Raw genomic sequence first — 12,187 nt, forward strand, 5'->3', positions numbered from 1 at the left:
TGTACCTAATTTTTTTTTTTAATACAATAAAACTTAAAGCTAGCCTTATCTAATTACTATATAAATCATGACCGCGTGGAATGGTGCCAAGAATACTGGCTGCATTTCCGCGCTGGACAGCCAGGCTGATCCGTTGCGCAAAAAATGTGCCAGCCCTTCTGTCACCAGTTGAGGCTATTAATCGCGGTGAAATGTCTCGTAAAAAATTTTTAGCACTAAGACTCCATGGCCCCAGGGTCTCCACGGCAAACGGCACAAAAATGTAACTCTCTATAAGAGAGGCATACTTGCGCCGCTTGCCGTTTTCAGCTGTTTCTGCTGCGGCTCCCGGTCTTGATGCTGTCTTCCTGATATGACACGGGGCCAATGTGTCAACGCAAGTTGCGTCCCACATTAGCGCCCGTCCCCGTTCCCAGGGAACCAGCGTCAATCCATCAGGTCTCTTGCCATCATCCCGACTAATCCCTGCCGGCTCAATGAGCGCAGGAATATTTATGGTGGCAAGAGCTCTTTTAATTGTATCGTTAAGAGAGCCATGCCTAAACAGCCTACCGGAGCTCCTTTGGCAAGAGAGTCCGTGGATTCCAAATTTATCAACCTCTTTTCCACACGGACATCTGTGCTGATGGCACAGTGGTGTTCCCAATCTGAGACCTAGAGCCACACGAAAACTTTCGTTATCTAAAAGTGTGCCGAGATTTTTTGATGGCAAGGCATGCAGCCAATACCCAGATTCCTTTTCGGATAATGCTAGAAGCCTGGCACCTAATTATAATTACTGCAGCGGCGAAGAGTCAATATAACACGATTCCTATCGGCTTCCCTTTAAGAATTAGCATAATATAGCGTAAGTAGGTACTATTCACATAAATTCCGTAATACATTCGTAAATACAAAGGTTCGATCGTCACAAATGCTAATTTTTTTTGTTGTTATTAAGTACTAATTTAAGTTAAAAACATAACAGCTAATGTAAGTAACATACACCTACAGTCCTACACCGTACAAGCCGTAAAATATCGGATTCCCTAGTTAGATTTTTTCTTAGTATTTATCTCTTTCATTTCCCTAGCGAAAGCGAAAGGAACGAACTAGGTCTGTCTCGCTCTACGGTCGACTAATAAAGAGCACACCAATTTAGTCTGGCCCAGTAGCGAATACGAATTTGGAACTCTGACAGGTCAGACAAATTTGACGTAAATAACTCGGTTGGATCCGAGTTACCCTATAATACCTCCAAATTAAAAATTATATTAATACTATTGTTTTAACAGGTACATGCTACTATTTTGAGTATTTTGTATTTTGAAGGGTGATTTGATATTGATACATTTGTTTTTGTGAAGCGGCCATGCTTGTTTGTTTAAGTTGTTAGTGGTGTTTTATTTTGATATAATAAATTGGGGATGTGATTAATAACTTATAAGTGGTAAGTTCACGGTAATTTTGATTCAGTTTGGTAAGCCAAAATCAGAAATGGCCTTAATTCACATAGATTGTTGTTTAACAGATTTCTTGTTACGTAACGATAGTAATTTTTCTAAATTAAGTTTTGAAAACAAAAATCGAACAGCTGATATTCTTTTAGGTAAGTACGTTTCCGGCTTCCCTTTATCAGATTTTCACCCTTCGCCACTGAATTACTGTATTCATGGTTGAAAATAAAATATAACATTTTGTGCATTTTTAGGGTTCCGGACCTCAAAAGGAAAAACGGAACCCTTATAGGATCACTTTGTTGTCTGTCTGTCAAGAAACCTACAGGGTACTTCCCGTTGACCTAGAATCATGAAATTTGGCAGGTAGGTAGATCTTATAGCTGACATTTGGGGAAAAATCTGAAAACCGTGAATTTAGGGTTAGATCACACAAAAAAATTAAATTGTGGTCATGAACTAATAATTGGTATTTTCAACTTTCGAAGTGAGTGACTATATCAAGTGGGGTATCATATGAAAGGTCTTCACCTGTACATTTTAAAACAGATTTTTATTTATTTTTATGCATCATAGTTTTTGAATTATCGTGCAAAATGTCGAAAAAATAAGACTGTAGTACGGAACCCTCATTGCGCGAGCCTGACTCGCACTTGGCCGGTTTTTTTTATTACAGGTAAACAGGAGTTAAAAAATAAAAGTACATAGGTATGTAGATAAAATATTTACAAATTACAACATAAAATAAATTAACATTTTGAAAGCAGATCTCATTATACTTTCTTCTTACAATATTTGGTAATCATAACATTAATAAAATACAGAAGTGAAACTTCTTTATTTTTATTAATGTTATGTCTTCAAATATTTGCAATTCAAACTTGTCCTATAAAAAAATTAAAGCATTTAATTGAGTATCTTTACAAATAACTATTGTAGGTACCGCTTGACTGAGACGGATCGTGTGTAGAGGTGATCACGAGATAGTGACATTGACAGCGATGTTGAATAATTGCTTCATTGTTAAGTCAATAACTGTAACCCTATCATTTACAATTATTGTGATTGGCTGAATTTATGGTATTCTTGTTGTAACAATGTATTGCAGCCAATTTACGTTATATTTTATAGTGTATATACCTACGTTACATAATATGTTATACTTATATGCGACAATATATTTAACGTAACGACAATATGTTATATTACACATTTCAGCGACAAGCTACCTTTTAAGTCAGAAATAATAGATTATACTTATCTACCTGTAATATTACTAATGAAAATAGACCACAAATTCGAAAGCAAAAAACTTGAGATAAAACTTAACATTAAGGATGTTCAAACTTGTGACTAACTCTCACCCACCAAGGGTGAGAGTTAGTCACAAGTCGCGCTGCAAAAGTGGTAGGTATAGTACTCACAGTTCATTTCAGCCAACAAAAAAAATTAATCGAACTAAGTATACTTTTACCAAATTAGGTACATGGAATGTAAAATGTTCAAAATAATATACAAAATAGCTATCTGGAATAATAAAAAATATTCAATTAATATTAAAAAACAATTAATTAATATCTTACGACAATAATGCACTAATCTGCACTTGGCCAGCATGGAGGACTATAGCCAAATTCTGAGAGGAGACCCATATTCAGTAGTGAGCAAAAATAATGCGTACTTGACTATGCTTACTACTAAACTATGCTTACAATTTTATATGGCTAAAAAATTTATAAAAAAATATTGTAAAGTAAAACTTATAATAAAGTATAAAAATTAAACACAACAAAATTAAATATTAATTGAAGCATTCTCAGATGTTTTTCCGATTTATATTTGAGAGATTGATTTGTTAGGAATTTCACCAACATTAAAAACAAAAAATGCGGATACGTAGTCTGACCACTTACAACTGAGTATTACATAAAAATACAATATATTATATTAAGGCCGGCCGCTTATATGTATTATCAGAAAGTAGAAATTGTTTCTTAGAAAACATTTTTTAGCTCTCACTCTGCGAACATCAGAAGCGTACATCCGATCTGTCAAAATTCTAATGGACGCGCCACACGCTTGTGACAAACAGCAACCATCGGCAAACACCTACCCAACTTGCCTACCAATCAGAACGCTCCAAAGCATTGGCAAGTAATCACCCGTCCACACGCTTACCAGTGCTTGTTGTTTGACACAAGCGTGGGGCGCGTCCTTGACAGTCTGCTGGCCGCTGGGTCTCGTGCAAAATGTATGAGACCTTCTGGCATGCGTCGATTTTTTTCTAACAGACATTTGCTATGCAAGTCTAGTATGTGGACGACCTAATAACGACAGGACCTTTAAACTAACTTCAGCTTTACAAAAACTTTTATAAGAATACAAAAATTACAAAAAAAAATATCACCGACTTAAATCTTAATAGTTTTGAACTCGCTCTATAAATTATTTGACAAAAACATGAGATTCTTTGGGAAATTGACAGATATAATGATTCAAATTTAGAAAATTTGGTTCTAGACAGAATTACTGATCATAATATTATGTTTGGAAATTATAAAATATATAGGAAAACCTACCTCAAAAATTTACCATATAACGTAACATCGCGACGACGACCTTTGGGTACTTCAGCTTAATCATATGAATAATAATAATAAAATTACAAAATAAACAACTTTAACTTTACAGTCAGTTGCTAAGACAAAACCTTTGAAGGAAACATGAGATTCGTTGGAGCATTGACAGATCTACAGCTTGAGATTGATAATAATTGATTCGTATATAGAAAATTCAGTTAAAGACAGAATTACTGATCATTTGATCATGTATGTTGGTAGTATGTAAACTTACTAATCACAACCTAATTCAAAAATTTACCATATAACTTAACATTATGGCAAAACGTTTGAATGCCTCAGCTTTACAATATTAATAATATAAAAACTAAAAAATGAAAACAACTATAACTTAATACTAGGGCTCACTCGATAAATTCTTAGACAAAACCTTTTAAAGAAACATGAGATTCGTTGAAGCATTGTCAGATCTACAGCTTGAGATTGATTTGTATTTAGAAAACTATGTTCAAGACAGAATTGATCATGTACGTTTGGAAATTCCGGAAACGCTTCAGAACAAAAATGAGGGTAGTATGTAAACTCTTCGTTCAATTGAATATAATTATACTTAATTGCTTCTTGTCTCATTTTACCTTCTAGAGAGCACGGAGTTGCAATATAAAATCTATACTGTCTTTTACGTTTATGTAACAACATTTCAGCATTGGTCAAAACATCATCAACTCTCATAAACAATTCCTTCATAGACATTGAACCATATTTATGTATGAAAGTAGTCGGAGCCAGTCTATAGTTATGTCCTGTCTTTTTATCCTTGTAAACCCTAGTTGTACTTTCCAACTGGAGAAGGAATGTTGGTATACTGTAGCTATGTGTTGTAATAACATGAAAGTGATTTCCGTACATACTTTTTATTTCATGGTGCAGGCTCTTTGCAAACGGGTATAAACCACCTTGGTGTATGAACCCAAAAAATATAGTAAGTATCATGTTTGAGACGTACCATACATAAAGCAGGGTTTTCTTTAAATGTTTACAGCTGGGCCCATCACTATCGTTGGGGTAAAAGTGGTTTCCATATAAATATACCAGTGGGGTAAGAATTGGTATGATGAAGCGAGCCTCTTGGTGTGGGAACAGTGAGAGTATGGCTACTGGAATGACGAGTGAGAATAGCATCAGCCCTGTGATGCTCTGGATTCTTGGTAATTTGCTGTACTGGCCGCGGATAAATCTGAAATTTAGAAAATCATGATTGATCAACACAGCACTTGTAACGTGTACCTAGACGGTCTCGTTACACCTTTATTATAATTGTTTTCCTTTTTATTTTGCAATAGAATTTTGACACTGACAGGCATTTGTTTACATCGGTAACATAACCTCTACCCATTATTATCTTCAAGGAGACCATAGATCAGTGTTTTGACAGTTGTTTTTTTTTTTAAAACGAAATTTATAGTAATTGATGGAAGACATTTGACATGACTAATGACTTGTCACTTTTCTTCCAAAATTCGTACGTGATATTCGGCTCTCTCCGGATTTTTATGAAATATGAGACGTTTTGTGGCGAAATGCCTAGAAAGCAGTAATTTCGGCCTTGAAGGCTTCACCTTAATATGGATATTATGAAATAACAGCGCTAATGCGGTAAGTATCCAAATTGTATAACCTCATTGCGCCATACAATTTTCAACAAGAAAATTATATACTAACTAGAATTTTCTTGTTGCAGCTGTTCCCCATGTGTTCCCCATGTGTTCCCCTGTGTTCCCCATGTGTTCCCCTTGTGTTTCCCTATTTATCGCACTATGAGGTGATTTGCTTCGAAAATATGTGTTTGTGGAACCTGATTAGAACATGGTGTTGAAATGTCCTTTCACACAAATCGGCCTGCATCCGAAGATCTAGTGCGTCGGTTTATAAATCTTAATCAGGGAACTCTTTAAAATATCCTCCGGTGCGTGGCGAACGATATATTTTATTAATTTTAGTACAAATTTTTCATAACCCTAGGTCTAATATTTAATAATGTAAAGGGTACCTATATTTCATAGAATTAAGATAAGGCAAGGAACGTAGGGACGCTATTAATAGTAATTTATTTTAAATATAAAATAAATAGAAAATAATTCAAATCTTTTTTTTTGATTTGATCCACTAAAATATTTTTATATGACATTTGTCGCCCTGGAACAGAGACCTGATTCTTTTTTGGGATCCTAGTCGTGTTGATTCTCATGGTTTGGTGGATCAATATTTTAATTGCCGTCGTTCTTGTCTTACTTAGTGTTTTGTAATATTTTAAGGTGTATTGTAACCGTGTAACCTATTTATTGTATGCCTAGTTACTAAGATGTTTGTCCTAGCATAGCTAATTTAAGTGTTCTTTCATGTTAATCAAGCGTAGCTTATTTTGAGGTATATTGTGTATTACTTATTATCTATTGCGAGTGAAATTTAATGATAAAGCTTTGTATATCTATAGATTTTGTAAACATTACCATGTTCGGTCAAGATTCTATTAGTATGTCTGGAACGGAGTATAGTTCATCACAAATTGTAAGTAATTATTATGTAAACAAGCATTTCAATCTTCAAAATTTAACTTAACATATTTTCTTGGTAAGTCTTTGTCTTTTAGAGTTCTTAATCATATTGCCCTTAATGCCAACTACCTAAATAGGTATATTTCCTCTTAGGAAATTTAACCTTAATACTATATAGGAGTCGTCGTGGCCAATTTTCTTGGAAAATGTAAGGTGCACAGCGACAAATAACAACTTTAATATTTTATTGACATCATCCTTGGTTTTGACTTTTATATTATTTTGACATTTTATCCAAATTTAAAAACGGAGAATTTCATTGTTCATTTACAAGAAAATGATTTCTTCCTTTCTAAATTTTATACTTACCTACTTATTTTACTTTTTTTTTTTAAATTTCATTGACTAGACCATGTTTGTAGTCCTAGGTCGTGGTTGTTTGGATTCGTTAGGATGTCATTTGATGTGATAAATGCACCGTCGAATTACAAGACTTTCTGATCGGTTATTTGGACAGATTTTGATAACAAACTGTTTTGTCACATAGATTTTATTATTACAGATGATTTATTTCGAACTTTTTACCCTTAACTAAATTAATTAACGTTCTGATGCAAGATGATGACTCATGTCAATAACATCCTATTGCCTACTTTTCTAAATTATTATCTAAAGCCATACCTTGTATAAATATGTCAAGCCTAAATCTATTTTAAATCAAAATTTAGCTTGGAAAATAGTAATACCTAGAGAAAATATTTTAGAAACTATTAGAAATAATCATGATGATTTAAATTCGGTTCATTTTGGTATTCACTTTGGTATCTTTTAAACACTTTGCTAAAGAATATAACATTCCAAAATTATTTTATAACACTTTGTATACCCCTCAGAATAACCCAGTTGAACGCTTTAATAAGACTATTGAAACTTGTATAGCATGCTATGTTGAGAACGATCATAGAACCTGGTCTAAATATTTGCCCCATATACAGGCAGCTATTAATGGCACTATTAATCTAGTTACCGGATACACACCTAATTTTCTTATGTTTGGTAGGGAAGTTTTCCTCGATGGGTCCCTACATAAATTTAATTCTATCTCTGATCCTTCAGAGTTAGTTATTGGTAGTCGTTCTGATTATTCGGACGCACTTCTTACTTTGAGTAATATTTTTGATAAAACTGTTAGTAATTTGGCTAAATCATATAGACGTAATGCCAAATACTACAATGTGGGAAGAAAAGTCATTTCTTATTGTGTTGGAGACATAGTTTGGAGGCGCAACTTTGTGCAATCCAATGCTGCTTCGTTCTTTTCAGCTAAATTAGCTCCTAGATTTGTTAAATGTAAAATAATAAAGAGAATTTCAGATACTGTTTATATATTGAAAGATTTGGCAAAGAATAGTACAGGTAGATACCATATAAAAGATATTCTTAAAATTTGACAAAATTAAAACTTAAAATTAATTTTATTTTGAAAAGGACTAAACAGAAGCTAACACAATAAGGACTAATCATTTTGAGTAGGATTCTTTGACACTCCTTGTCAGTCCTACTGATTTTATAGGATTTTTGGCTATTTTGTCAATCCTATCCTTTTGTAGCTTGCGGCTATGCAGTTGCCCCGCACTACCTTATGTGTATATATTGTACATTTTTATCTTTGTAGTTCTTTTATAAGGGCTCATTTTGTATAGGATTTTTGGCTCCTTTGTCAATCCTATACTTATTTTTGGTTGCGGTTGTCTTTGTTTGCACCGTATTACCTTATTTTGTTGTAAATATGTACAGTTGTTTTTATGTGGGATTACGGTTTAGCACATGCCCCGTATTATCCTCCTGCTTGTTTCTGTTTTAATCAGTCAAGTAGTTTTGTACATATGTACAGCTCTTTTGTGGGATCATGGTTGGCACATGCTCCATGCTATCCTCCTGCTTGTGTCTGTTTAACGGGCAAGTGGATGTAAATATTTTCTTTTGGATGGGTCTTTAGTACTCATATTCAGCCTTGTCTCACACATGTGGACATGTATGCTATGTCCTTGCTTAGGCAGGACGGTGTTTTGGATGTCGCTCTTTTGTAGTGCATCATTTTGGGTGGTTCGACACTGCGCGGCGAGGGTGCCCAGTGCTTTGTCCAGTTGCAGACCATTCCGAAAACCCTTTAGCTAGGTTAGTTCGTCAATGCGCGGCGAGGGTGCCTCAGCGGGTTGAACGGGTGCAGACTAACTCTAGACTCTTTTTGTTTAGGCTAAGTGTTGTGTTAGATTGGTTTATCATTTCACGGCGTTAGTGCTTAGTGATCTGGTCAGTAGAATGCCAATTCTAATCACACACTCTTTAGAAAGTTTTCTTCTCTTCTTCGCTAGTTTGGCTTACCATTTCACAGCGTTGGTGCTACGTGTCTGGTCAGTTGAATGCCAATACTATGCAATTTTAGTTTAAGATAATTTTTTTTGCTTTGAAGGATTGCTTTTCAATCCGTATTTATTAAAGATTATTTGGTCGTTTTGGCTTGAATGAATTTAGATATTTAATTCTTCTTGTTTGGTAGTTCCCTTCGTTTTTGCCTTACAGGATTGTTAAGGGTAAAGAAAAAAAAAAATTTTTTTTTTTCTTTTTCTCTAGAAAGGGGAAATTGTAACGTGTACCTAGACGGTCTCGTTACACCTTTATTATAATTGTTTTCCTTTTTATTTTGCAATAGAATTTTGACACTGACAGGCATTTGTTTACATCGGTAACATAACCTCTACCCATTATTATCTTCAAGGAGACCATAGATCAGTGTTTTGACAGTTGTTTTTTTTTTAAAACGAAATTTATAGTAATTGATGGAAGACATTTGACATGACTAATGACTTGTCACTTTTCTTCCAAAATTCGTACGTGATATTCGGCTCTCTCCGGATTTTTATGAAATATGAGACGTTTTGTGGCGAAATGCCTAGAAAGCAGTAATTTCGGCCTTGAAGGCTTCACCTTAATATGGATATTATGAAATAACAGCGCTAATGCGGTAAGTATCCAAATTGTATAACCTCATTGCGCCATACAATTTTCAACAAGAAAATTATATACTAACTAGAATTTTCTTGTTGCAGCTGTTCCCCATGTGTTCCCCTGTGTTCCCCATGTGTTCCCCTGTGTTCCCCATGTGTTCCCCTTGTGTTTCCCTATTTATCGCACTATGAGGTGATTTGCTTCGAAAATATGTGTTTGTGGAACCTGATTAGAACATGGTGTTGAAATGTCCTTTCACACAAATCGGCCTGCATCCGAAGATCTAGTGCGTCGGTTTATAAATCTTAATCAGGGAACTCTTTAAAATATCCTCCGGTGCGTGGCGAACGATATATTTTATTAATTTTAGTACAAATTTTTCATAACCCTAGGTCTAATATTTAATAATGTAAAGGGTACCTATATTTTGTAGAATTAAGATAAGGCAAGGAACGTAGGGACGCTATTCATAGTAATTTATTTTAAATAGAAAATTATATTATAATTCAAAAACTTTTACAATTTTTCATTGTTTTGATCCTCCAACATATTTATCTGACATTTGTCGTCTCGTGAGAGAGTCCACGACGGAGTAGGCCCGAAATCCCTGCCTTGAGATTAAAGGTTCAGGCCTCTGCTCGGCTATCCGTGCGTCGTTCCTCCGGCTGGCTGGCGCCCGAATCTTATCTTATACTGTAGGGGAGGGCCATCCTTCTCCTACCCCTTATTTGCCCGCTGGAAGGAAAAAGGTAAGTATTCTCCACCTTACCTCACCATATAAATAAATTTCTTTATTTTTGTAATTTTTTTTAATTTTTCACCTGCGCATTGGGGGTGAAAAATATTTTTATATGACACACTTTAATGAAACTAAACTGATTCTGTGTTATATTTTTTATAAAATGGTTATTAAAAAGTAAAAGTTAATTGCATGTGGCTAGTCTGGCAGATGCAATGACTGATCAGCTTTATAATTCAGATAAGTAAGTACGGACTAATAAAGTAATATATATATTTTTTAAAACAACATCTGCTCTTGGTAAAAAGAAACAGAAAATTACCTGTTAGTTTGAATCAGCAATATGAAGAAAGCCATCACTCCCAGAACATTGAACAAAAGGGGTATATTGACAGCGAGGTGGAGCCAGCGTGGATGTAGTCCGTGTGCATCCAGATTCTTCAAGTCTGAATTATATCTCAGAAAGTTCACCGGAGTTACTACCCAATTGTCCCAAGATAACTTTAATATTTCTATATCTGCCATCGTCAGATAACCATAATAACTAGAGTCGATCACGATCAGTAACAAAAAAATAGGTATACCGGACAGAATCAACATAAAAATTCTAAAGTGGAAATCTTTAAAACCAACGACTTTAGATCCTAATCCTCGATGTAACCAAAAGAATATAGGAGGGAATGCGAATCCTACGAATGTAGGGCGGTTAAAGATTCCTATAACAACAACAGTGGCAAGAATTGCTACGTGATTCAGGGAGTGGTGGGGCAAATGTGTTTTCAGTTTAAATATCTTCACCTTTTCCACAGCTGTTGTTGCCTGATTATACTTCTCATTTAAAAACTCATTGTGATAAATAACCTTATCAGATTTGTACATACATTCAGCTACCAATAATAGGAGTATAGAAAAAAACATCATTTCAAATGCATTCGAAAAAGTGCGACAGCAGTACACTAAAACAACATAGGAACTTGCAAAAACTTTCAGTCTGTTCCTAAAATTCTGTCCATATAAAACACATATTTTGTATAAACAATAATCATTTATAAGCGACAGAAAGCATATAAATAACCTTGGAATGGTGAGTAAGAAGTAAGGAGTTCGTAAATCAATATTGAAGTAATATTTCGTATAAGGATTTGCTATACGAATAAGGTGCAAAGGAGGTCCAAGTATTAATTTGGGCACTAGAATATTTCGTATTGGGAACTTTGGGTTGAATTCCCAAGTTCGGGCTACGTCGATTGTGAAGATATCTCCTGAAAAAAAATACATTTTAGGTAGGTGCTCATATGCAGTTCCACAGATTGATGTCACTTATTTCTAAGTTTTCTGGAAATATTAGGAATATTTGTTTAAAAACTCCTATTCATGAATATTACTATAACAAAGGAAGGAACAAGTTATGCATATAATGATTTAATAAGGGTCGGTGGCTTTCTTAAATCTTAGACTCTGGGATGTAAACTATTTTCTGATTTTCTGTCTTAAATTAAGTTCAGGATTTTTTGGATTTACTTGTTCAAGCTGTGATTAAATACTTACGTACTTTAATAATTGGTTTTACTTACCTGCAATGACCTCTACATTTTGAAAAAATTCGTCTGGATGTATATATCCACTTTGGGGCAATAAAGTTAGCACAAATCTTATTCCAACTAATAACCAGTAAGACAATGGTAGTTTCACAGGGTTCTTGAAAGCGATAGCCTTAAATATGTCTGTTTTTAAAAACATGTTATCTTCGCGCCTTTAGGCGTTGATAAAACTGATAAGATAATTACTCATTCATTATTAATTTAAGTTAATTGAATTAACAGTTAAGACCGAGATAACCTAAAAATAAACAACAAGATCACAGACAAA

The 12,187-nt window shown here is 34.4% G+C and overlaps 1 protein-coding gene and 1 long non-coding RNA gene across 2 annotated transcripts; one reads left to right on the forward strand and one right to left on the reverse strand.

Annotated features, from left to right (window-relative positions):
• Nucleotides 1-2,147: 2,147 nt before the first annotated feature.
• PIG-Z (phosphatidylinositol glycan anchor biosynthesis class Z) lies at nucleotides 2,148-12,159 on the reverse strand. Its single transcript, XM_034979053.2, has 3 exons — nucleotides 11,893-12,159; nucleotides 10,641-11,580; nucleotides 2,148-5,252 (listed from the first exon to the last, which is right to left on the reverse strand). Exons 1-3 carry the CDS (start codon nucleotides 12,056-12,058, stop codon nucleotides 4,400-4,402), a joined length of 1,959 nt encoding a protein of 652 aa, XP_034834944.1. The 5' UTR covers nucleotides 12,059-12,159; the 3' UTR covers nucleotides 2,148-4,399.
• LOC138403098 (uncharacterized) lies at nucleotides 9,142-10,074 on the forward strand. The gene is made up of 2 exons (XR_011237387.1): nucleotides 9,142-9,595; nucleotides 9,681-10,074. It is a non-coding gene; the product is annotated as an uncharacterized lncRNA (long non-coding RNA).
• Nucleotides 12,160-12,187: the final 28 nt, after the last annotated feature.

This window comes from Maniola hyperantus, chromosome 2, assembly GCF_902806685.2.
Source record: "Maniola hyperantus chromosome 2, iAphHyp1.2, whole genome shotgun sequence".
Taxonomy (NCBI): domain Eukaryota; kingdom Metazoa; phylum Arthropoda; class Insecta; order Lepidoptera; family Nymphalidae; genus Maniola; species Maniola hyperantus.